Below are 26,983 nucleotides of genomic sequence, written 5' to 3'. Positions count from 1 at the left end.
TACAGAGGTGGTCAGAGCATGCGGACATGGTACAGAGGTGGTCAGAGCATGCGGACATGGTACAGAGGTGGTCAGAGCATAGGGACATGGTACACAGAGGTGGTCAGAGCATGCAGACATGGTACAGAGGTGGTCAGAGCATGTGGACATGGTACGGAGGTGGTCAGAGCATGCGGACATGATACAGAGGTGGTCAGTAAATGCGGACATGGTATAGAGGTGGTCAGTAAATGCGGACATGGTACAGAGGTGGTCAGTAAATGCAGACATGCTATAGGAGATAGGAAGACAGAGATGTGAACAACTAACCACTACCATTCTGAATCTTGCCTGATAAATGCTGCCTGTGTGGGCATCACAATAGATAGCAGCCCCCAGCCAGCCAAGCAATTGATTGACGGATGCAGCCAGGCCAGGGACAGGGGTCCGGTGGTGGGAGTCTCCAGAGTCCAGGATGGATGGTGCAGGCAGGGGAACAGTGCTATGGTGGTAATCCTGAGTTCCTGTCCTGAATCCAGCCATAGTGCAGCGCATTGTCAGGCTGGAGTTCAGTCTCCTGCCCCCTCGACTGTTGCAGTGCCGAGACGCGCACGCCGTCCATTCAGAAATGACGCCTGGTGGCATTACGTCACTTACTCACTGCGCATGCGCCCGCCCAGCCGGAAAATGCAGAGTGTGTATGAGCATGGTGGGCTTGACAATGACGCATGCGCAGTATAATGGACAGCCCACAGCCATCATTTTGACTGGCAGCGCTGCCCGTAACGGGCATTTACGGGCAGCCCGAAAATGGGCTAAAATTCACAGGCTGCCCATAAATTAACAGGCGGTTGGCAACACTGTTCTGTATTGAACTGTACTGTAATTGTGCTGACCCCCCTCTACAATGTAAAGCGCTGCGTAAACTGTTGGTGGCATATAAATCGTGTATAATATAAATAATAATCTATGGATATGATTGAAAAGTCCCAGTATAATGCAAACCTATTCAAGAATTTCACTTTTAGTAAAAGTGCAGAGCAGGTTTACAGCACAGCACTGCACAGTGAGGAAGGCACAGCAGTCAGGTTGAGAAGGAAGATACAGTGTGGAAGGTAGGTAGAGCAGCCAGGACTTACAGTAGAAGAACACACAGCCTGACATGCTTCCTCGGACATGTTCAGTCTGCCCTGGGGAGAGCTCCGTGTCTGCTGAGCAGGAAGAAGTTCCCAGGGCTGCACTGTGTTGCCTTGAATGCTCCACCCACCCAAGCTGCCACTCTTACTATAACAGCTTAGATGCAGCCGTTGACCGGACAGACTAACAGGAAACCAACACAGGATACTGCCGTAGAAAGGGGCTGTCAATAGGTGAAGGCATCCTCGGCTTGGAGCACAGTGGCGGATAGATTCTTCTCCATGGTCCCAACCTAACGCCCCTTCCCACACTCCGCCCAGGGCAGCCGCCCCTCTCGCCCCCCCCCCCCCCCCCGTACCAATTATCATTTTAGCTATCTGTAAGGGGACATTCTTCCCACTGACCACCCTGCTAATGTACCCATAGTAATTACGATCAGAGTTTCCTAAAGACACAACATAAAAAGGCACCGTTCTAATCAATGAGGCAAAGTTGCTCTTCAGTAAAGGCTGGCTGTTCTTTCCCAGGTGCTCAGGCTGAGATGTCCTCCTGTACATCCATATAACATAGCTCAAAAAAACAAATGGAGAGCCGACCACTCTGGAATACCTTCTGAAGTTATTGCAGAGTGGCCGACTCTCCATTTGTTTGTTTGTTAGAGTTTCCTAAAGCTTATTATTTCAGGGGTTCCTCCATGTTTAAGAGGTTGAGAAAGGCTTGTCTATATATTAGTTCAGCTGAAGAGGATGATCAGCTAGTTGGGCCTCTGATCCTTCCCTTCAGCATGGACACTATTCAGTCTTATTGCATTCTATGCATTAAGGTAAAATAACTTTCAGTAGCTGTTCCTCTCCCCTTCTCCCTAAATTCGATCCAGCGATGTGCCTGTCTGCAACAGCATTGCTCTTTCTCCCTGGTCTCATAGGGCAGATTGATAGCAATGGGAGTCTGTTTCTGTGAGTCAGATCCAGTGAGGAGGGAGCAGGAGGCGGGGCTGAGCAGTGCTGTGTATGCCTATAGACCCAGACAGCTCGGCTCAGGAGAAAGCCTTTATGTGTGCCACCATAAGAAGAGGAACCCAGTGGAGGTTTGGGGCCACTCTGCAATACCCTTCCACAGAGCAAGTAAGTATAACGTTTATAATTTTAGTTAAATTATTTATGTGCAGCTGTCCATATCAGGTGACCAGCAGTTATGGCTTAATGCATCCCCTGTTTAGTTCACACACATATTTTAACCATGAACAAAAGCTGACCATGTGTTCAGGTCACAAGCTGAGAGTTTCAGTGAGAACATCCTCATTTTTCTCTCTGACAACAATAATTTTCTACAAAAAAAAGTTTGTTCTCCAGCACTGTCACTGTGCTACACACTTTTCCAATGAAAAAAGGCCAATTGTTTATGATACACAGCACAGCACTTTATCAATCTAAATGTAATTCATTTAGGGTTTACATGTGCCCTTATGAATGTTATTGTCTCAGGGCCAGGCTGTGTAGATGTTTTTTGTTCGCTTTAAACGAGTATTGGCATTGCCATGCAATTTTAGTCAAATTCAGCTACAGGTCAAATGCATTTTTCAATGAATCCATTACAAATTTTTGTCAAACTGATGGCATAAACACAAGCCCAAAGCTCAATGACACAGGCCCTAAGAAATACTGTTAGTGTTTGGCAATCAATTCAGCTTATTCCTTGCAGATCTGCTACTGCTCTTTGTTGAAATATTGTAAAATTGTATTGCAAAGTACTGCAACATCTTTTTCACAAACCTAAGTCTTCCATGTCCAAATGTTAAGGCCTTGTATATAGGGGTCTGGGTTTGTATAAGACTAGGTTCACATCTGTGCGGGTCGGGAACCTGTGCATATTCACTCATGTCCCCAACTCGCAGGTAAAATATGTTCCTCTTAAGCACACACACCTGGGTGACATTAATTCACGTTTTAAGGTGTGTGAAACTGCATGGTGCCACAGCGGTTCTGTGTGGCTACGTTTGTAAAATAGAGTCCGGGGCTTTTTCACCGAGTTGCCCGCAGGCACAGCGGCACATTTAAATGAATGAGCTGCTGTACCCATACAAATGTGCCCTTTAACTCTTCTCCCCACAACTTCCTGGATTCCTAATCATGCCGAGGGAAGTTTCTCTACTTCCCTCTCTTAGTGGATCAGAAAGGCCACACGTAATGATGCAGAGGTGGCGGGGCAAGTGATCTGCAGGCAGGTGAGAGGGTTCTTTACTGTCATAACCAGCATGCCGCCAGCTAGGCCAGAGCCTAATAGGATGTAGCATCTCCAAAGGACCAAACTACTGTGGGGAGCACCTCTCTGATTGCTATCAGAGTATTGCAGTTCCACAGGGGTGGATCTTTGTCCTTGGTTTTCGCCAGCTCTTTGCCTGTGTTATCAGAGTTGTCCAGGACTTTACTGTGAGGAACACTGTTTGTGAGGATAATCACAAGTTGTTGTTTTTTTTTTTTTTTTTTTTTTTTACTGAATTAGTGATTCTCAGCTTGACTCTGTTATTATAATCTTATATAGTCTATGCAATGCAGCCACTTGTTACCCTGAATGAGTAAAGGAGACTATGCTGTGAAGAGTCTATGTTTGTGAAGCTTTCATTATTCTGCAGTGTATGCATGATTTTTTGCTATCCTGAAGTAGTTTTATTCACGTGACCCTGTTCCTGCATTTGAGCACATGTAATATAATCAGAGAAACAGTGAGAATTCCAGATTTTTTTTAGCACTTTTTAGAAAATAGTTCACATGTACTACTATACTGTGTCTACATGCATTGTGCGTGCATAGTAAAAAATACTATGAAAATACATTGATTGTTCGGACTGCTACACAGACACAATAGTGTCCACAGATATGGTTTACTAAATTAGGCACACAACAGATTTTTGTTATACAAGAAAAGGTAGTTATTGCACTTACTTTTGGTAATATAGTATAGTATAGTATAGTACAGTATAGTAATATATATATATATATATATATATATATATATATATATATATATATATATATATATATATTATACTATATATAGATAGATAGATAGATAGATAGATAGATAGATAGATAGATAGATAGATAGATAGATAGATAGATAGATAGATAGATAGATAGATAGATAGATAGATAGATAGATGTATCTATATATAGGCCACAGGGTTCATTATTGAGTTAGCCCACCCTTTGCATCTACTATAACAGCTTCAACTCTTCTGGGAAGGCTGTCCACAAGGTTCAGGAGGGTGTAAATGGGAATGTTTGACCATTCTTCCAGAAGTGCATTTGTGAGGTCAGGCACTGATGTGAACAAGAAGGCCCGGCTCGCAGTCTCCACTCTAATTCATCCCAAAGGTGTTGAGGTCAGGACTCAGGCCAGTCAAGTTCCTCCACTCCAAACTCGCTCATCCATGTCTCTTATGGACTTTGCTTTGTGCACTGGTGTGCAGTCATGTTGGGACAGGAAGGGACCATCCCCAAACTGTTCCCACAAATTTAGGAGCATGAAATTGTCCAAAATGTCTTGGTATGCTGACGCCTTAAGAGTTCCCCTCACTGGAAATAAGGGCCAAGCCCAACCCCTGAAAAACAATCCCATACCATAACCCTCCCCTTAACCAAATGACTTGGACCATTGCAAGATATGGATAAGCGAGTTTGGGATGGAGGAACTTGACTGGCCTTCACCTCAACCTGATAAAACATCTTTGGGATGAATTAGAGCAGAGACTGAGAGCCAGGCCTTCTCGTCCAACATCAGTGCCTGATCTCACAAATGAGCTTCTGGAAGAATGGTCAAACATTCCCATAAACAAACTCTTAAACCCTGTGGACAGTCTTCCCAGAAGAGTTGAAGCTGTTATAGCTGCAAAGGGCGGGCCAACTTAATATTGAACCCTACAGACTAAGACTGGGATGTCAGTAAAGTTAATGTGTGTTTAAAGGCAAGCGTCCCAATACTTTTGGTAATATAGTGTATATATGATGGACTGCTACAACTCATGCAACCCACACTTGGCCAGTACCAAATCTCAAAGACAAAACAAGTATGCTGTCCCTTTAAATAATGTAAACAAATATATGCAATAAATGGAATAATAAATTCAGTGCAAAAATAAGCAAACAGTGTGCAAAATAAGCAAAAGCTTCTTGCCTGGAGATGGAGTTAATGCAATTTTGATCTCTGTAATCGGGATCAATACTGTATGGTATCTTTTTCTTTGAAGGAGCACTGTTGAGCACCTGAGCACTTTTTAAAGCAATTTTTCCAGCACCGAGCACTTTAATCATCATCAACCGCACAGGGATTATAACAAGAAACTATTTGTGGAGATCTTTTTATTATCTAGAGTTATTGCATCACATTTATGTGCATATTCTTGACTTTATTTACTGTTTTTTTTTTTACACTTTTGCATTTATTTGCACATTTTGAATTTTGCACACTGCTTATTTTTACACTTATGATTCTGTATATATTTGTTCACATTATTTACGGGGACAGCACATTTGTTTTGTTTTTGAGACATGACATATTTTATCTGCGAGCAGTATTATCAATTTAGTGCTATTTCAAAAAATAAGACAACAGAATCAAATGAGATTTTTTTTTTTACACTGGAAATTCCCCTAAACTGTTCTTTAACAAACAAATTATAGACACCCAAAAAAAAAAAAAAAAATTATAAGAGCAGTATCTTCCCAGAAGCAATGTTTAAACATTAACATGCAGTAGACAGGAAGTAGCTGCCAATGTCCTTTTTAGCAGCCCACACAACAGTAGAGTGCTGGTCTACATACCTTGCAGCAGTGTTGTACAAGAAACCATGGCCACAGGAAATGGACTTATAACAGAATTGCTTCTTGTGGTTTGGTAACCTGTAGACCTAGACATAAAGATGAAGATTTTCCAATACGCTTCTCATCATGAGCATGTATACTGTACACTAAAATATAAAGTTGCATTACGTGCCTGTAAAAGAAAATATTTAAAGTCTACCCAAAGTAATTTTTTTATAGTTTGGAAAGGTTTTAAAGGAGAAGTATAGCCAAAGCTCTTTTGGCTATACTTCTCCTATGTATCATAGGAGTGCAGAACGAACTGCACTCCTGTGACCACTCCTGTGCACTTTAGCCAACAGCGGGCTAAAGTGCACTCCCTAAACGCAAGAGAAATGCTCTGCTGTGTAGCAGACTTTTGGGGGTGGCATGTTTTTGCATGCGTGGAACTGCATGGTGCCACAGCACCGTGTGATTCCATGCGTTGCAATTTTCAAAAAGGGCCCCGGGCTTCTTTCTCTGTGTTTATTCAGATAGGGCAACCCACTGAAATGATAGTGTGAGCATTTTCGGGACTCAATAGTATGAACATTACCCTAAAACATTCTACCTTTTGTTTGAAATTACTCAAAAAATGTAAGTGCACTTCCTGGTATGTGAATGTGCCTAGGCACTCCTGTACCCACAGCTTTATGTATGTATATCTGCAGTGTGCTAATTACAGCACTACTGCCTCTAACTGCTTGCCTCAAGCAACTTGGAGTTAGATATGGTGAAGTAATGGGGAAAAAACAGCTGCAGACAGATCACAGGCAATACTGGTGACCAGTCCTCTGCCTGCCTTTATTGGGCAAACATTTTAGAATTCAGTAATATTATACAGCATAGCTATTGATTTAGCTTTTTTCAGATATCCCGGGCATCAGTAATGGAGACTGAACTTCAGAATCTGAGAGCATGGTATGTTTCCATGGATAATCATCCATGGAATCATGTGTGGCACATCATCGGCCACCTGCCAAGTCCAGGGACGTATTTACAAACAAGGCGTTTGCCTTGGGTGGCATTTTTCAGGGGGGGTGGCACCACCCCAGGCAGAAGGGACAAGTGGCATCAATACAGGGGGTGCAGGGTGGGGCAATTGCCTGCCCGTGTGCCCCCTCGCCAGGGGCGGACTGTATGGAGTGGTCTCGGCTGGGTTCCGGCAGGCTTGGTTAGGCTTGAGCGGTGTGGGGCAGTCTCGGCTGGGCTCAGGCAGGGGGGCAGTCTGCAGTGATGTAATGGACCCCTATAGAAAATGATTATATGGAGCAAACTGGGAAAGTAGCGATCTCTGATCTGCCATCACCTCTTCCAGGGGAAGGATCATCTCCCCCAATGGGACCCTACCGGGCTGGGACCTCCTCCTGGTTATCTGGCTATCTTCTCTCTTCCTCTGTGTGACAGGCAAGGCCTTGCGTGTCTCCCCACTACATCACCAACCAGTATTAACCCTTCACCGCTTTCCAGATACACAGAAAGTGGCTAACCTCTTATTGGCTGATGGCCACGGGGCAGAGTCATAAACATTCATACCTGTCATTAATAATTTCCACAGCACTAAATATAATAATAAATATAAAAATACATTGGGTGTCAGTGAGAAGAATGCTGCTTACATTGGTGATCACTGGTAACTTGTTAATTACTCAAGGAACCCCATGGTGGAGCATGGCTGTCCTAGGCATGTCCACAGTCTCTGACCATCTCCTGCATCATGTCTGCAGTCTCTGACCATCTCCTGTATCATGTCCGCAGTCTCTGACCATCTCCTGTATCATGTCTGCAGTCTCTGACCATCTCCTGTATCCTGTCAGCAGTCTCTAACCATCTCCTGTATCCTGTCCACAGTCTGTGACCATCTCCTGTATCCTGTCCGCAGTCTGCGACCATCTCTTGTATCCTGTCCGCAGTCTCTGACCATCTCCTGTACCTGTCAGCAGTCTCTGACCAACTCCTGTATACTGTCCGCAGTCTGTGACCATCTCCTGTATTCTGTCCGCAGTCTGTGACCATCTCCTGTATCCTGTCCACAGTCTGTGACCATCTCCTGTATCCTGTCCACAGTCTGTGACCATCTCCTGTATCCTGTCCACAGTCTGTGACCATCTCCTGTATCCTGTCTGCAGTCTGACTATCTCTTGTATCCTGTCCGCAGTCTCTTACCATGTCTTGTATCCTGTCCGCAGTCTCTGACCATCTCTTGTATCATGTCCACAGTCTCTGAGCAACTCCTTAGGTGGAGCTCTAATAGGAAAAGGTGGAGCCTAAATAAGAAGGGGTGGAGTTTACAGATGAAGGGGTGAATCTTAAACAGGAAGGGGTGGGACTAAATTAGATGGGGGGGACACCCGATTTTAGTCTTGCTAGGGCAGCAAAAAACTAAAATACACCACTGGCTGTGGCAGATAAGAAGCCACCTGCATCACTAATTAACACATATAGCATAACTAATCATTTGATACTGTAGCAGGCATCAGTGATGGAGACTGCACATTTATCATCTGTGATCATAATAGGTTTCTATGGATCATCATGACACTGCTGCAGATCACATGTTTTTTAGCATGAAATTTCCAGTCAAGTAGTGAGCATGTTTGCCTCCATCTTCTTAGAGTGAGGCACTACATTTCAGTTGTATATGCAACCAGTAGAGCTCAAGGAAAAATATGTAAAAATAAAATAAAAATATGTCCCTATGAGGGGATAAAAAAAATCATAAATAACATAGAAATGCTGAAACTCAATAATATACGAGTCTCATAATAACTAACGATAAATATATTCATAATCATATCATAATTAATCATAAATTCGAAAGTAACAAATAAAGTGGCATCAAAGTGCAAATAGCAATGATATACTGTAAATCAAAACTTATAAGTACATTGGGTTTTAGTGAGAACCGAACGATGAAAGTCCATAAAAGTGTCCATCAGTTGGTATTTAGAAAGCCATAGGGGGAAAAAATTCCCACATGCCGTGATGAAACACTACTTCGTGGATAGCCAAGGTGACGCCTCTCACTTTCATGCAAGGCTTACCAGATTTCATGTGACCCTCACCAAGCACTTTTTATAAAACAGATCTTCCACTGGGAGAAAGGACAATCTTCTTACATAATCTGTTACTTCATAATGCCCAAAGATATCATAATAATCAAGCAAAATACTCCTCCACAGCTTGTTGAAAACTTCTCAGCACCACCAGTGGCTCTGAGATGAGCAGAGGAGCACTGATCATTACCAGCTCTGCCTGGTTCTTCAGGTTCTTCCTGCCAGCTGATGAAGTGCATTTTTATTCACATGAGCGTAGAGTTTCTAATTTTTTTACTACATTTCACTTGGTTCGCTTCGTTCTTCTATATCTTTCAATCACCTACTGTCTTGCTGTTCAGCATGAAACACAGTTCTTCCTGTCAGTGGTGTCAAAAAGCACACAAGTGTTAATTGACAATAGCTGCTGCACTGCACTGCCTGGTGCTTCAGAAAGAAAAAAATCACTAACTTTAAAACAATATACAGTATCAGTATTTTAAACATCATAGAAGTTTAAGAATCAGAAAACAAATAGTAATCATCAAAACAGTATTGTTTTTTTACTTTTATTTTAGTCCATAATATAATAAAATGAAGGCTTTAATCTTAGATTGTAAGCTCCTTGAGGGTAGGGACTGATGTGAATGCACAATGTATATGTAAAGCACTGCGTAAATTGACAGCGCTATATAAGTACCTGAAATTAAATAAATAAATAAATAAAATATAATGTAATATTCCACCCTAAAGTGGTTTTAAATTTGTTCTTCTTTGCTTGTACAGGTTGCTGGACAGATTTGTTGCTATCAGGTCGTGAATATTGCTCGGTACTATGGCTGACGGTACAAATCATTTACCCTACTTCTTTGGGAACATAACACGTGAAGAAGCTGAAGATTACCTAAAGAAAAGTGGACTGAGTGATGGCTTATATTTATTGCGTCAAAGCCGAAGCTATCTTGGAGGCTATGCTCTTTCGGTGGCCCATGGACGAAGGTATTACCACTATACAATTGAAAGAGAATTAAGTGGAACATATGCAATCTCTGGTGGCATTTCTCATAACTCTCCTGTTGAGCTTATCAACTATCATGTTCATGAAAATAGTGGACTTGTCTGCTTGTTGAAGAAACCTTGCAGTCGCCCCCCTGGTGTTCAGCCCAAAATAGGACCCTTTGAAGACCTCAAAGAGAGTCTCATCAGAGACTATGTGCGACAAACATGGAATTTACAGGTAAAGATATATTTATACTCTTTCATTTATTATGCAGTATGAGGATTATGTAATATGAAGAAGCAATAAACAGCAATCAAATACATTTTATCTTCTGTCATAGCTTTAACCAATCAGAACAAGGAAATATGGTTGTTTATATTTTCCTTTTGGTATTATTAGTTGCCTTAAAGATATCTGAACATTTTAATTCTAACATCATCTGCGCCTATTTCAAATAGCAACTTTTGTCATCTATTTGTGTTCTTTTTTTCATCTATTTGTGTTCTTTTTTTCCTATAGAGTGGAGAGGGCTAGAACCCCAACCAATTTATGATTGCTCTATGTTGCTCCATTGGGAAAATTTTAATCCACTTCCTGTCCTGGTGACAGGGGATCAGTGAGACAGGAAGACATGAGAAAACTCACAATGGAATAAAAAGTCCTGATTTTCTCTCAGCCTTTAGTACCAAGCTGTGTAAGCCACACACTCCTATATACTTCCATATAACACAAGCTACATGGTTCCAAGTAATCTGAACCACCATGGCCATGATACCTGAAATGTGCTATATTAGCTAAGCCAGATATGCAGTATCACTTAAAGTGTTACTAAACCCACAGCAATAAACTCAGACTGTATTATGCAGTAAAGCATGCTCGTTATACTCACTGTGAAACCTAAGAAGTTAATCCTGTGCATTGTGTTAAAAAGGCTGGTTGATCCTGTCTTTTCTGATCCTCCCCTTCTTCCACTATCCCCAATCCATCTCCTGATAAGACAGAGCCTTGGGGGCACTCTGCACATGCTCAGTTTGGTTTGTATTGCTAGAGAGTTTTTTTATCTTGGGAGGGTTCATATGATCAGCACAAGGCCAATCAGCACTGTCCAGACAGAGGGTCATGGGCCATGCAGCCTCATAGGACAGTAAGAATAGAATTAAAATACCTCCTACAAGCCACAAGACTGCTATATACTGCTGATGAGAAAAGGTATTTAGCAGTTTATATTTATTAAAATAACTGAATTTCCATGTTCTGTGTACTGTGGGAGACGATATATAGTGCATCCAGGGTCCTGGGTTTAGTAACACTTTAAAGGAGAAGTACAGCTAAAGCTCATTTGGATGTGCTTCTCCTATGGATCACAGAAGTGCAGTTTGTTTTGCACTCCTGTGACCCATTTTCAGCAGAGAGCGGGCTGAAGTCTGCTCTCTGCTGACGTCACAGAAGTAGGTCCAGGTTCCGCGTCATGACCACGGAGTCTGGATCTGCCAGATCCCTGGACCGACACCAGGCTCAGCCTCTCAGCAAGCCGCTAAGAGCCTGAGCTGGCCGCTCTTGCCCCCTGCTCTGCCCCCTCCTCGCTTTCATGAGCGAGGAGGGGGCAGAGCAGAGAGCTGTACCGACAGTCTACAGCTCTCTGCTCATGGAGCCCTGAGAACCGAGCAATCTGCACTGTTCGATCGCTCGGTTTTTAGTGTAGAGGCGCCGGGGGACAGATGCAGCATCGGATCAATGCTGCATCCACCTAGGTAAGTATGAATCTTAACCGCTTCAGCCCTGAAAGATTTTACCTCCTTCCTGACCAGAGCATTTTTTGCGATTGGGCACTGCGCTGCTTTAACTGACAATTGCGCGTTTGTGCGACGTTGCACCCAAACAAAATTGACGTCCTTTTTTTCCCACAAATAGAGCTTTCTTTTGGTGGTATTTGATCACCTCTGCAGTTTTTATTTTTTTTCGCTATAAACAAAAAAGAGCGACAATTTTGAAAAAAACGCAATATTTTTTACTTTTTGCTATAATAAATATCCCCCCAAAAATACATAAAAAATATATTTTTCCTCAGTTTAGGCCGATATGTATTCTTCTACATATTTTTGGTAAAAAAAAAATCGCAATAAGCGTATATTGATTGGTTTGCGCAAAAGTTATAGCGTCTACAAAATAGGGGATAGTTTTATGGCATTTTTATTATTAATTTTTTTTTTTTACTAGTAATGGCAGCAATCTGTGATTTTTATCGGGACTGCGACACTATGGCGTACACGTCGGACAATTTTGACACATTTTTTGGACCATTGGCATTTATACAGTGATCAGTGCTATTAAAATGCATTGATTACTGAAAAAATGTCACTGGCAGGGAAGGGGTTAACACTAGGGGGCGATCAAGGGGTTAATTGTGTTCCCTAGTATGTGTTCTAATTGAAGGGGGAGGGGACTGTTTAGTGGAGATGACAGATCTCTGTTCATACTCTGTATGAACAGACGATCTGTCTCTTCTCCCCTCAGAGAACCAGAAACTGTGTGTTTACACACACAGATCCCGGTTCTTGGTGTGTCATGAGCAATCGCAGGAGCCCGGCGGTGCCATTCTGCCGCAGTACAACTGCAGCGGCTGGTTGGCAAGTGGTTTAAAAAAAACAGAGACCCATTCTTCTCTTTTAACCTCCCTGGCGGTATGATTATGTCAGATTTTTGATGCTCAAAGCAGTACATTGTTTGCATGGAAATTTGGCATTTTATATCGTAGGCCTGTAATTCTTAGGAATAACACACTTAAATCTGTCCAAACAAGAGTCTAGTAGACATCCCGGGTATGATAAAGTTTGAAACACAAAATCATAAATTATAATATAATAAGTAGCTATAAATAATTATAACAAATAATAATATAATAATAAAATGTATTCAATAATGTAATCAAATAAAAAACACTGAAATTTGCTCAGTTGCAGAATTGTCGCTGTCGTTACTTTCAGTGTTTGATGACGAATTTCCCCACAAATCACTATCGCTCAATTCTGTAAGTGATTCTAATTTTTTATCGCTGTTTTGTGGCTGGTCTAAAACTGCTTTTGACGTAAAGGGACACTTTTTGGTTGCTATGGACAATCTCAAGTTTCCAGGCAGAAAGAACAGTATATATAATATAAAACTGCATGCAGGGCATTGGACAAAGCATTAGGAACAAAAGAGATGTGAAATAATTTGATACAGTAATGTAATCTGTAAGATTACAGTGCACTGTATGTATTGTGTGTTTTTCACTTTTTGAATTTGGCGCCGTGCTTTGTCCCCGTGCATCACGATGCTCGCAGGGAACGAAGCCCGGCACTGTGATAGATCGAGCGGAGGACACAGCTCGCACACACAGCTGGGAGACATCGCAGGATCCTGGGGACAAGGTAACTAACTTGGCCTGGATCCTGTGATGCAATCCCGAGTGTGGCTCGGGGTTACCGCTTTTGGTACTGAAAATTCACCCCGAGCCACACTCGGGAATATCGCCAGGGAGGTTAAGCTGAACAATGCCATGTTGTAAAACCAATGTCATGATTTATCAGCCACACCCTGCCATTTTGCTGAAGCCAAAAGAATGTTAAATGGTCTAAAGAAGATAAGAGTCTTCCCAGGATTACGAAAGCAAGCTTACTCGGAACCCATTTGCTTCATTCCCTTCACCCATTGGTCAGATATCAAATTTTTCTGCTTTTCTCCAAAAGCATCTTTCACTGATTGTTTTCTGAAAATTGGTTTATTGGAAAGTGCGCATGCGCGGTACTTCCGAGAAGACTCTGTGACGGGACCTCCGACCTGCTCCGGCCTTACAGAAGCCCCCACACCAGCAAATGAAAGCGGGACCTTGGTGACTGTCCTGCCCGGTCATCGAACACCTTTGAGCACCTGCCTCCAACATCAGGCAACAAGCAACCTTCTGGCAACACCTGTCAGTACTCAGTACAACCATGCTGTATCTCCAGCCTCCACTGAATCACTCCTGGGCAGAACGATGGAGGAACTTCTATACACTCCCATGATTAACACACCCCTCGGCCAGACAGGCTCACAATATGCTTCAAGGCCACCTCACTGACATGGCCCAGTTACTTAACAGATTCTCTAAAATGCTAGTTGCAGGACTGGCACATAATGCTACGCTAATCACCTCCTCAATTAAAGCAGACCTGCACAGCCTGGGCGTTCTGATAGAATCAGCCGTAGACCACACTACTGCACAAGCTAACCAGAATACGGCCTGTATATAAACGCTTCAAGACCAACTTGACCGCTCTTATCAAAATCCATGATTTCGAAAATAGGAGCAGACGTCACAATTTCCGTAAAAATTCTGCTTTTCCCAAATCTCCCATTTCTTAAACTCAATCTGGATTAATAAACCAAAGCCTCTAACTGTCACCCTATATGAGCTCTGGTGCTCAAAAGTCATGGATATGAGGGGGGGAACCTCGCTGATATACTCAGCCCTGGCTGAACCGATAGAGAAAGCATCCTACATGCTAAGCTGGGAACGGGATCTTGAGATTGAATGGGACTTGAACACATGGCACTCCTGCTTCACTAGATCGTTTAAGGGAATTCATAATATCTACCTGGCTTGAAAGTAAATATTAAAGTCATGTCTCGCTGGTACCTTGTTTCTACCTGCCTCGACAAATTTTACCCGCAGTCTTTCCCCCTCTGCTTTAGAGGTTTTTTTTCACACCTGGGCACTCTATTTCATACCCTTTGGCAGTGCCCTAGAATAAGGGGTTACTAGAACAAAATCTTTAATCGAATCCGCAAAACCACTGGGGTGGCCATGAACCAAGATCCCTCTATTGCTCTTCTTAATAAATGCATTCCCAGAATCTACAAATATTCCCAAGCCCTAATCTTCTATATACTCTTGGGGGCCAAACTAACAGTCACACGCGCCTGGAAATCTCCCTCGGTTTCTTTCCATTTGGCCAAACAAAAAATATCCTGGATCATGTCCCAGGAAAAGATCACCAGTATCATTCTTGACATTTTGGAGAAATTTGAATGGATCTGGGAACCCTGGGCCCGATATGTCGGAATAACTTTATAACCCTAGCAGGGAGTAGCCTAAACTTGGGGCCTCTATCCCCTAGGCACCTGCACCATTAGCTCTCCGTGTGGGTTCTTATCTACCCCTCTACCCCTTTTACTGTTCTTTACCTTTCTGAATCTCTTTCCTTTTTTCCACCTAAGCTCACTTCTCTTCTTGTACTAGCCAAACCAAATAGCTTTTATAGGTTAAGGATCCGACTTCATAGCTACAGCTTTTGGCTCCTGGTCATGGATCATGATCCTTGGGGCTTGTGGGCTCCGTCCTCAGGGATCAGCGGTTTGGACCCTCTGGACTAGGTCAACAAAACCGACTACCGACAACATGACCTGTTGGAGAAACCCTACCCAACCCTACAGACCTCCAGGAATGAACCCTGCAGGCACTTAATGTAGGTGACGTCTGAGCAACCTTACTTCCCACTGGAGGGGGCCCTCCACATCGCCTACTGAGATATTTTGAGCTCAGCTTTTACCTCTGCTACACCAGTGGGCGAGTGAAAGGACCATCCAGGGGCGACTCTTTGTTTCTGCTGTTTTCTGTTCAGAAGCTTACGTTATCAGTGTTATGTTATTATAGTTTACTGATTATCCTAGAGCCCTAGTCGGCTTATATCTAGTTTTGTTATAGTTTCCCTTGATGTTATTGAGCAAGGATTCTTCAAGCTGTACAACCTTATTATAGAGTAACACTTGGTTTGATCAATATCACATAACCCCATTAGGAGTCCATCTTCTAGAGGCTATTTATACTCATTCCTGTGAATGTTGGTAACCATCATATTTCTGTATCAGATAAACTCCAGCAAATTCTAGACTGTGATAAATAATGCAGCCTGCGTTCCGACTAAGGCGAGTGCTATTGCTTCCTACCCCAATACACAGTATGCTCCCAGTTGGGGTGTATGGGAGGGAAGCAATATCCTTGCTGCATGTGCGGGCATCAGGCCCAAACCAATGTTTGACACACATGCCTACCGTCATAATATCCGGGTATGACTGTATGACAGGAAATATTGCAGATTATGTTTTTCTTTATACTCTTACTTTGTATGTTCAAAACTTCAATAAAATAATTTAAATAAAGAAAAAAGAAAAAAAATGGTTTATTTTGGTGCAAGGGCATAAGAGCAGACAAAAATGATTGGAACCAGTGGCGGCCCGTCCATAGGGGGCGCCCCCCTCCAGGCAGCAAAAAAAAAAAAAAAGTAAAAAAAAAAATACATTTTTTTTATTACTGGCCCTTTAAGAAAAAAAAGGTCCTTAAGTGCACTGTGCGCCGGACACAGTGCACTTATGGGAAGTGCCACGTCTATGCAATCACGAGATTGCAGACGTGGCGCTGCATTTGCGGGCGTTTAGCCCGCCTTGTGGCGTTTTCTGAAGTGCCGAGTAGCTTCCGCCCGGCCATAGTAATAGATACTACAGGCACCGGGCGGAAGCTACTCGGTGCTTCAGATTTGATTGACATCTGCCCTGAGTTAGATGTCACTTCCTGCTTCGCTCTCTCATTGCGCCCGAGAGAGGAAACAGGAAGAATGCTGCTGCCAGTGTGAAGGAGAAACCGCAGGAGACCCAAGGTAAGTACCGCTGTGTGGAGAATGGGGGTGGTTTGAAGTGACAGAGGCTACATTTGGGGGGGACAGAGGCTGTATTGGGGGGGCAGGCAGCATTTTGGGGGGTGCATAGAGGCTGCATTTGGGGGGGACAGAGGCTGCATTTTGGGGGGTGACAGAGGCTGCATTTGGGGGGGGGACAGAGGCTGTATTTGGGGGGGCAGAGGCTGCATTTTGGGGGGGACACAGACTGCATTTTGGGGGGGACAGAGGCTGCATTTGGGGGGGACAGAGGCTGCATTTTGGGGGGGGGTAGAGGCTGCATTTGGGGGAGACAGAGGCTGCATTTTGGGGGGGGCAGAGGCTGCACTTTGGGGGGGGACAGTGGCTGTATTTGGGGGGGACAGAGGCTGCATTTGGGGGGGGCAGAGGCTGCATTTTGGGGGGATAGAGGCTGTATTTGGGGGGGGCAGAGGCTGCATTTGGGGGGGCAGAGGCTGTATTGGGGGGGCAGAGGCTGCATTTGGGGGGCAGAAGCTTCATTTGGGGGGGGCACAGGCTGCTGCATTTAATGGGACACAGGCATGCTGCATTTAATGGGACACAGGCATGCTGCATTTGGGGGGGCAGAGGCTGCATTTGGGGGGGACAGAGGCTGCATTGGGGGGGGCAGAGGCTGCATTTGGGGAGGGGCAGAGGCTGCATTGGGGGGACAGAGGCTGCATTTGGGGGAACAGAGGCTGCATTTAATGGGACACAGGTATGCTGCATTGGGGGGGGGCAGAGGCTGCATTTGGGGGGGACAGAGGCGGCATTTGGGGGGGACAGAGGCTGCATTTGGGGGAACAGAGGCTGCATTTAATGGGACACAGGCATGCTGCATTGGGGGGGGGGCAGAGGCTGCATTTGGGGGGGGGACAGAGGCTGCATTTGGGGGGGACAGAGGCTGCATTTAATGGGACACAGGCATGCTGCATTTAATGGGAACAGAGGCTGCATTTAATGGGACACAGGCATGCTGCATGTAATGGGACACAGGCATGCTGCATGTAATGGGACACAGGCATGCTGCATTTGGGGGGGGGGGGCAGAGGCTGCATTTGGGGGGGACAGAGGCTGCATTTGGGGGGGACAGAGGCTGCATTTTTTGGGGGGGACAGAGGCTGCATTTGGGGGGGGACAGAGGCTGCATTTGGGGAGACAGAGGCTGCATTTTATGTGACAAAGGCTGCATTTGATGTGACACAGGCTGCATGTAAGGAGGAACTCCGCTGGGGGCACCTGATGTAAGGACAGACTGCTGGGGATGCCTGATGGTATCTGGTTGTAGGCGACCTGGCTAGTGACACACTCGGGGCTCCCACTGATTCTGCATTATGGTGAGTTGAATGATTTAATTTTATATTACAATGTAATAATAGAAATAATGCGCTTCAATCATCCTGACACCATAACAACCATGGTGCCGGGATGATTGAAGTGCTAACACCAGGTGTTTGGAGTATCTTTATCTGCTGATTGTTAAACTTTCTAGAATACACATATTTCTATTGTTGTGTAGGATCTGGGCCTGCTGTCCCTCTCTCCCTCTATCCCTCGTTCATCTCAGACGCTAACCACACCACCTTAGAGCCACGCCCACTATTTTGCTGAAACCACGCCCATTTTCACCAAGTGGGAGGGGTCAAAAAGGAAGGGCGGGGTCTGGCGCCCCCCATCCTAAAACTTCACCAGCCGCCACTGATTGGAACCAGAAGTTATAGTGTCAACAATCTGTAAATGATTAAACTTTAACACAATGGGGGAGATTTACTAAAATTTGAGCACTCAGAAATTGGTGCCGCTGTGTGGATAGTAACCAATCAGCCTCTAAAGGCCCGTATACACGATCGGACTTTTTGACAATAAACATGCAAATGAGCTGTTTTGGAGCAACATCCAACCGTGTGTACGCTCCATCGGACAAACTTTTTCTGTTTCCATCAGACTTTTGTTGGCTGTGCGAACAGACAAACTTTCCGGCAACAAAAGTCCGATGGAGCAAAGTCCGATCGTGTGTACACAAAAGCATCGGACTTTTGTACAAACTACAGTACGCGGCCGCGAGAATATTTCCAGCGCGAACCCATCGCGCTGGTTCTCGGCGACAAGGTACTGTACATCTCGCACTGGCTGCAATGGGAAAAACACATTTTCCTACTGCGGTGAGCACGAGAGGGAATTCCCCTCTGGGGGCATACCAGGCCCTTAGGTCTGGTATGGATTTTAAGGGGAACCCCCTATGCTGAAAAAGCGGCGTGGGGGTCCCCCCCAAAATCCATACCAGACCCTTATCCGAACATGCAGCCCGGCCGGTCAGGAAAGGGGGTGGGGACGAGCGAGCGCCCCCCCCTCCTAAGCCGTACCAGGCCGCATGCCCTCAACATGGGGGGTGGGTGCTTTAGGGGAGGGGGCGCCCTGCGGGCCCCCCACCCCAAAGCACCTTGTCCCCATGTTGATGAGGACAAGGGCCTCTTCCCGACAACCCTGGCCGTTGGTTGTCGGGGTCTGCGGGCGGGGGGCTTATCGGAATCCAGGAGCCCCCCTTAATAAGGGGGCCCCCAGATCACGCCCCCCCACCCTATGTGAATGAGTATGGGGTACAGCGTACCCCTACCCATTCACCTAGGGAAAAAAGTGTCAATAAATAAAACACAGAATTTGAACAGAGATAATTCCCCTAGTGGACTTTAAAGGCACATATAAAAGGATATGTAGGAGAGTATATTTAAGTAAACAACAATTTATTAATTACAAAGAATTCTCATAAAGACATCAAACAAATAACATAGATAAAAAAGGAATGCAGTTCCACATATTTTTTATAGCTATTGATACCAATACGCTTGCACCCATGCAAGCGTATTGGTATCAATAGCTATAAAAAATATGTGGAACTGCATTCCTTTTTTATCTATGTTATTTGTTTGATGTCTTTATGAGAATTCTTTGTAATTAATAAATTGTTGTTTACTTAAATATACTCTCCTACATATCCTTTTATATGTGCCTTTAAAGTCCACTAGGGGAATTATCTCTGTTCAAATTCTTAAATTTAGGATGTGGCACAATCTGCAGATAATTAGCCGACCAAACCCCTGTCTATAAATAAAACACACTACACAGGTTTTAAAATTAATTTATTAGGCAGCTCCGGGGTCTTCTTCCGACTTTGGGGGTCTTCTTCTGACTTCGGGGGTCTTCTTCCAACTTTGGGGGTCTCTCCGTCGTCTTCTCCCTCTCTCTGGTGTCGTCTCCACGCTCTCTGGTTCTTCTCCGGTGCCTTCTTCCTTCTGCCGGGTTCTCCGCTATTTTCTGCTCTTTTGACGCTCTTTTGCTAGCAGAGGAGCCCGGACATCTGGATAGTCTTCTTCACTCTTCTCTTCCAGAGATGTTGACACAACGCACTTTCCGGCTGTAATGCTGTCTGTGCGCTCTGCTATGATGACCCCGCCCCCTATGACATCACAGTCCCGGGGCATGGGACGGAAGAAGACCCCGGAGCTGCCTAATAAATTAATTTTAAAACCTGTGTAGTGTGTTTTATTTATTGACACTTTTTTCCCTAGGTGAATGGGTAGGGGTACGCTGTACCCCATACTCATTCACATAGGGTGGGGGGCCGGGATCTGGGGGCCCCCTTATTAAAGGGGGCTCCCGGATTCCGATAAGCCCCCTGCCCGCAGACCCCGACAACCAACGGCCAGAGTTGTCGGGAAGAGTCCCTTGTCCTCATCAACATGGGGACAAGGTGATTTGGGGTGAGGGGGGCCGCAGGGAGCCCCCTCCCCCAAAGCACCCACCCCCCATGTTGAGGGCATGCGGCCTGGTACGGCTCAGGAGGGGGGGTGCTGGCTTGTCTCCACTCCCTTTCCTGACCGGCCGGCTGCGTGCTCGGATAGGGGTCTGATATGGATTTGGGGAGGACCCCCAGGCCGTTTTTTGCGGCGTAGGGGTTCCCCTTAAAATCCATACCAGACCTAAGGGCCTGGTATGCCCCTGGATGGAACCCATGCCGGCTGTTTATTTAAAATTTGGCGTGGAGTTCCCCCTCAAGATTCATACCAAACACAGTGCCTGGCATTGGCAGAGATCCAAGTCGGATCCCTGCACCAGTGTGAACACGGCTCACAAGGTGTCAATCTCGCCAATAAAAGTAGCGAGATTGGGGGGCGTGGCCTGCTGCGGACCAGGATGGCTGCCTGAGTTCCGAGCTCTGCTCCACGGCCTGGAGAACGGCAACCCGCAGCTACTTTCCTCTTCACAGCTCACTCCATCGGAGCGTAAGAGGACCGGAGACACTTCAGGGCATGTCGCTGCAGCGTTACAAGCCGCCAAATCCCCGCCGCCTGACCGATTACTATCCGGCGGCCGCCGCCATGCACGGAAACCAAGATGGCGCTGACGCCAGCACTAACAACAGCTCCTATAACGGCCCTGCTCGCCTGCCTGCTACATCTACAGTGCTGCCTCGCCAAGGAGACCCAGCCACAGCGTCCACAAAAGAGAGTATGGACACCCACCCTCCTCCAGAGGAGCCCCTGGGAGGACTGCACCAGGATAGAGGTAAGAGGCTGGCTACCTCCCCTGCACACTCCCCAAACAAGGAGCCACATGCTAAAAAGCAACTATGGTCCCAGATTGTTGCAGGGCCACAGGGATCACAAAATGCTCCCTCCCTGGCTGCTATCCCTGCCACAGATAACACGGTTTCTGAAGCAACATTGAAATCTATGCTTCTTACACTGCAGCAAGATTTGCACAGGGAGCTCCAATTATCAATATCCCAGATGCATGACAGGATAGACTGCATAGAAGAGCGTACAGATGCTCTGGAAGAAAATTTGCAGGATTACTCTAAAGCGCACAACGAATTACTAGATGCACATGAGCACCACACGGAAGAAATCCACCACATTAAATTGAAATTAGCGGATTTAGAGGACCGCTCTAGACGAAATAATATCAAATTCAGAGGCATCCCAGAGTCGGTCAAACCAAACGAAATAACACCATACTTGCAGCAACTCATCTCTGCCTTACTCCCAAATCTCAACGCCCGCGACACTTTAATTGACCGGGCCCACAGAATAGCTAAACCGCCGCACCTCTCAGATGACATCCCTAGGGATGTCTTGGCGCGTATACATTTCTTCCATGTTAAGGAACAAATCCTCTCCGCTGCCAGATCCTTGAAACCCCTACCGGCCCCCTACACTAACGTCAAGCTATTCACTGATCTGTCTCCTGCCACTATGGAAATGCGCAAAGCTTTTGCCCCTGTTACATCTATTCTTCAGCAAAAATAAATAATGTATAGATGGGGCTTTCCAACGAAACTCCTGGTTACTCACCAAAAAAAGACCGTCCCTATTCTCACTCTAAAAGATGGCTACAAGAAACTTACCAACTGGGGTTTCCTCCCCATTGCTCCCAGAGACAGGGAACAAGCTACCCCTACATACAAGCCACCGGATTCTAAGAGCGCCGCAGCCAAAGCACCCAACAAAATATGACCTAAGGTTATGCCCTGGTCCCCAGCCTTTCTTTATCTCCAGCCTGGGCGAAACACCCTTTTTTTTTTCTCACCACCCCTCAGGTTTAAAGTTGTGCTAAGCACACGGTTATTTGACGTTTGATCTCATTACAGATTATTCAACAACTGTTTATTTCTTTTTCAGGATTATAAACTGCTTGTATTTGTATTTTAGTAGCTGATTAATCCTTTGTTCATTTACCTATAGCACATACAGCATTGATTTGTTTCTTTGTGTAATTCACAACTATTAGCGGTAGGTGAAGTCTCTCTCCCTCTGCCCAGGCCCTCATAACTGCTCTGCAACCATGTCACTCTCAATCACCTCCCTTAATGTGAAAGGCCTAAATTCGCCATTTAAACGCAACCTTCTATGGAAAGAAGCATTACAACAGCATGCAGATGTAATCTGTGTTCAAGAGACACATTTTTCCAAACCTAAACAACCCCAATGCAGTCACAAAAAATATCCACACTGCTTCTTTGCGAATGCTTCAAAAAAAAAGAGAGGAGTGATGATTGCCATCAACGCGGCAATAGATTTCAAATTACACCATTGTGAAAGTGATGAAGACGGCAGATTTTTAATCCTATCAGCCTCATTTGACAATCGCCCTCTCACTTTAGTCAACATTTATACCCCCAGCACAGGCCAAAAAAAATTCTATGCCAACCTCTTTGCCAAACTGACTCTGTTTAGATCTTCACCCTTAATTATTTGTGGATATTTTAATGAAGTACTTGACCCTTCACTAGACACTTCCAATCCTTCACGTTCTAGGCCCTCAGCGATATCTACTATTCTTAAACGAGAGGACTTATACGACTCCTGAAGGTGCATGCACGATATGGAGAGAGACTACACCTACTTCTCCCCATAACATCAATCTTATTCTCGAATTGACATGTTTATGACGGATAAGCATCTACTACAGTCTATCACCGCTTCCCACATAGGAACCATATCGTGGTCTGACCACGCACCAATCACAATAAAGCTAGCATCCCCTTCACAAATCACCAGACATACGGTTTGGAGACTAAATACCTCCCTCCATTCAATGATGTCCCTACTAGAGACAAAAACCTTTCAAAAAGATAAGAAATTCATGACAGGTGAGCTATTCAGTAAGGTATGGCTAGCAATAAAAAAGATTACTAGCATTACAGGTTATACTTCCTATACACCAATATGGAATAACGCAAACTATGAGGAAGTGCAGAGATTGGAGGGATTTGGGCTTTGGCAAACTCAGGGGCTGAGATATGTGGAACAACTGTTTTGGAACGATAAGATAAAATCATTTGCGCAAATATCTGAGGAATTCGGGATTCCAAGACAGAGGTTCTTTCAGTATCTCCAGCTTAGACATGCTTTTCATGTCCAGGCCCGTACATCTGTATTTAAGCTTAATGTTTCTAAAATAACAATATTTTTGAAGAAAAGTGATCAAAAGAAGGGACTTATCTCTAAAATATATGAGATATTGCAGTGTAAATTTAAGGAAACGGTAGTGGTGCCGGCTAGGTTGCAGTGGGAACGAGACCTGGGAGCACTGACTGATGCTCAGTGGTCGGAGGTCTTGTCTGTGATCCCAAAGGTATCTCTGTCAGCTACTCAAAAATTAACACAACTTTTTATTACACATAGATCATACTATACCCCCGAAAAACTATTTAAATGGAAACGCAGGGAATCCCCCTTATGCCCCCGATGCAGTGGTGCACTGGCTAACCTAATACACATGTTGTGGAAATGCCCCAAACTCCTTCGTTACTGGCAGGATATAATTAAAAACATAAATAGCGCATTAGGTATAGAAATTTCACTAGACCCAAATTTATGTTTATTAAATATAGTGGAGGAACCAAATATTTCAAAACATACCCATACCGCAATGACGAGAGGCTTGTTTCAGGCACGAAAGCTAATCGCTCAGAAGTGGATATCTATATACCCCCCAACGGTCGAAGAATGGAGAACACAAATAAAAGAAACCATAATAAAGGAGGAATTTATTTATACACATAGAGGGAGCCAAGATAAATTTGACGCTATCTGGAAAAGCTGGGTAGAGGCCTGGGACAATGAAAATAAAAGATGAATCAATATGGGAGAGGGACAATGTTGGGTTTGGGTAGAGGATGGGAGGATGGGGGGGGGGGCTTTTGGGTCGAGGGGGGGGAGAGATACAGCAGGGGGAGGAAATCTATTTTTGTTGTCGTTGGGTTTTGCCCCCTTCTTTTTTTTTTTTTTTTTTTTTTTTTTTTTTTTGGGGCGGGTGAATGTTAGAAGCAAGATTATGTATCTGGAATAAAATGTATGGAGAAATGTATAACTTGTACTGCTATGAAAAGAATAAAAAAAGTACTCAAAAAAAAAAAAAATACCTCCCTCCATAACAACCCCACTTTTGAGTCTCAGGTGCAGTCCGAGATAGACAATTACTTCCAGCAAAATGTAAACTCGGTAACAGATCACGCTATTCTTTGGAATGCTCACAAGGCTTGCCTAAGAGGTCTTTTCATAAAACTCGGGGCCCAAGCGAAAAAGCAACATTCCCATACTACTGAGTCCCTCCTAAAACATATCCGATCCCTTGAACTCACGAACAAGAGATCCCCCTCTAGTAATATCTCCATAGAACTTAAAAATATCAGATTCCAGCTCAGCGACCACCTTCACAAAAATTTTGACTATTACATAAAAAGACCACGATTATATGCCTACTCATCAGCCAACAAACCGGGGAAATTTATGGCCAAGCAATTTAAAAAACAAATCTCTAAAAAGAGAATAGCCTTTCTCACTGGCTCTCAAGGACAGCGTCTGAATAATCCGCTAGATATTGCCAATGAATTTGGCAATTTCTACACAAAACTTTACAATCTCACGAAGCAGACCCCCAATCTGCTCCCTCCCAAAATGACATAACAAAATTTCTATCCTCTATTTCCCTCCCCTCTATTTCTTCAGAACAACTTGACCTTTTAGCAGCTCCCTTTACACAGAACGAAATACAAAAATTAATAAAAAAACTTACCACTACATAAAGCACCAGGACCTGATGGACTACCAAATGAGTACTATAAACGCTTTACCCAACTCTTAGTCCCCCATTTATGTGACATGTACAACCAATTTGCTACCACAGGCTCAATCCCTAGGGAACCCCTTGATGCCTTAGTGGTTACCATTCCCAAACCGGGAAAGACTCCAGACAACCCTGCCAACTACCGTCTGATATCACTCCTCAACACAGATACTAAGCTTTATACCAAACTCCTTGCACAACGCCTCTCCACCATCATCCCCCAGATTATTTACCCTGACCAAGTGGGATTTGTGCCCGGCAGACAGGCCTCAGATGGAACCAGACGTTTTATTGACCTTATCCAATGGACGGAGCATACCCGAACGCCTTCTCTCTTCCTATCTTTGGATGCAGAGAAGGCGTTCGATAGGGTTTATTGGCCATACATGGAGGCAGTGCTCCATAAATTTGGACTGTCAGGCACCTTTCTTACTGCCATATTAGGTTTATACACCCACCCATCTGCACGCATTTGGACTTCGGGTGTCATTTCCAACCACTTCCACATCACAAATGGCACTAGACAGGGGTGCCCGTTGTCCCCTCTAATATTTGCCATGATAATGGAACCCCTAGCACAACTCATTAGAGCTGAACCATCGATCTTAGGGATAAAAATTGGAAAAGTTGATCACAAAATTGGCCTATATGCAGATGACGTGATTATAGCCCTAACCAATCCTCTGGTGTCCCTCCCTGCAGTCCAAAGAGCCCTTGAACTTTTCAGTGCCGTATCTATGTATAAGCTGAATCACAGTAAATCCCTAATGCTTAACCTTGGCCTGGATCCTCAGACTGTAAAATCCATTAACTCTACCTCACCATTTGCTTGGGCCCCCAACTCCTTTCTCCCATATTTGGGAATCCATCTAACATTCCCCAGCCGATTATTATTGAGAACCAACCTAAAAGACCTAGTGGGCAAGCTTACATGGCTAGTAAATGAACTGAGTAAGGTTCCAGCCTCCTGGGCTGGTAGGGTAGCTCAGGCAAACTTCCCCATGTTTTATATTTTTTTCGTACAATACCCCTACCTGTAGCACAAAACCAGATCAAGAAACTCCAAGGGATCATTAATAGCTTCATTTGGCAACGAAAGCGCCCCAGAGTGAAAAAAGCTATACTTGTAACCCCAGTCCAACAGGGAGGATTGGGTGCACCAGACATCCAAGCATATCACCGAGCAACTATTTTAGAACAACTAAAATCTTGGTGGTCAGATAACTACCACACAAGCTGGAAACAAATTGAAGCCACCATACTGCTTATGGACACTAAACTCTTCCTTGCCGCATTATGGCTTAACCTTCATCCCAAGCGATACCCTCTAGATACCATCACGTCCTCTATAAGTGTCTGGTCCGCACTACTACAATTCAATAGAGGGATCTCAGTAGACACCCTATCAACACTACCCATTGAGGCACTACATCTTATCTCCCCAGACTTACCCCTTTCGGAGTGGACAAAAACCGGAATCACCAGCTTTGATATGCTTTTCTCGCCTTCAGGTTTACATACCTTTGAACATCTATCACAGCAGTTTGGATTATCCAAGCACACGTTCTTTCTCTACTTGAGGATTAGATCCAGCCTGTCAAGGCTGTGCTGGTCACCCTCGGACTGTGTCTTGCTCCCCCTGGTCAAGTTCTACAATCTGGATACATCCAAGAC

General features: G+C 44.6%; 1 protein-coding gene across 6 annotated transcripts in view; it reads left to right on the top strand.

The window, feature by feature from the left end:
- Positions 1-26,983, top strand: part of SYK (spleen associated tyrosine kinase) — a 231,216-nt gene that overhangs the window by 55,975 nt on the left and 148,258 nt on the right. For all 6 annotated transcript variants that reach the window (XM_073632919.1, XM_073632909.1, XM_073632913.1 and 3 more), the window contains one exon: positions 9,776-10,226. In XM_073632919.1, the coding sequence (XP_073489020.1) occupies positions 9,825-10,226 (402 nt within the window). In that variant the 5' untranslated portion in view covers positions 9,776-9,824. The remainder of the gene's footprint in view (positions 1-9,775; positions 10,227-26,983) is intronic.

Source organism: Aquarana catesbeiana, linkage group LG01 (genome assembly GCF_042186555.1).
Source record: "Aquarana catesbeiana isolate 2022-GZ linkage group LG01, ASM4218655v1, whole genome shotgun sequence".
NCBI lineage: Eukaryota > Metazoa > Chordata > Amphibia > Anura > Ranidae > Aquarana > Aquarana catesbeiana.
Note: the sequence above shows the minus strand (reverse complement) of the source record. Positions and strands in the feature narration are given on the sequence as shown.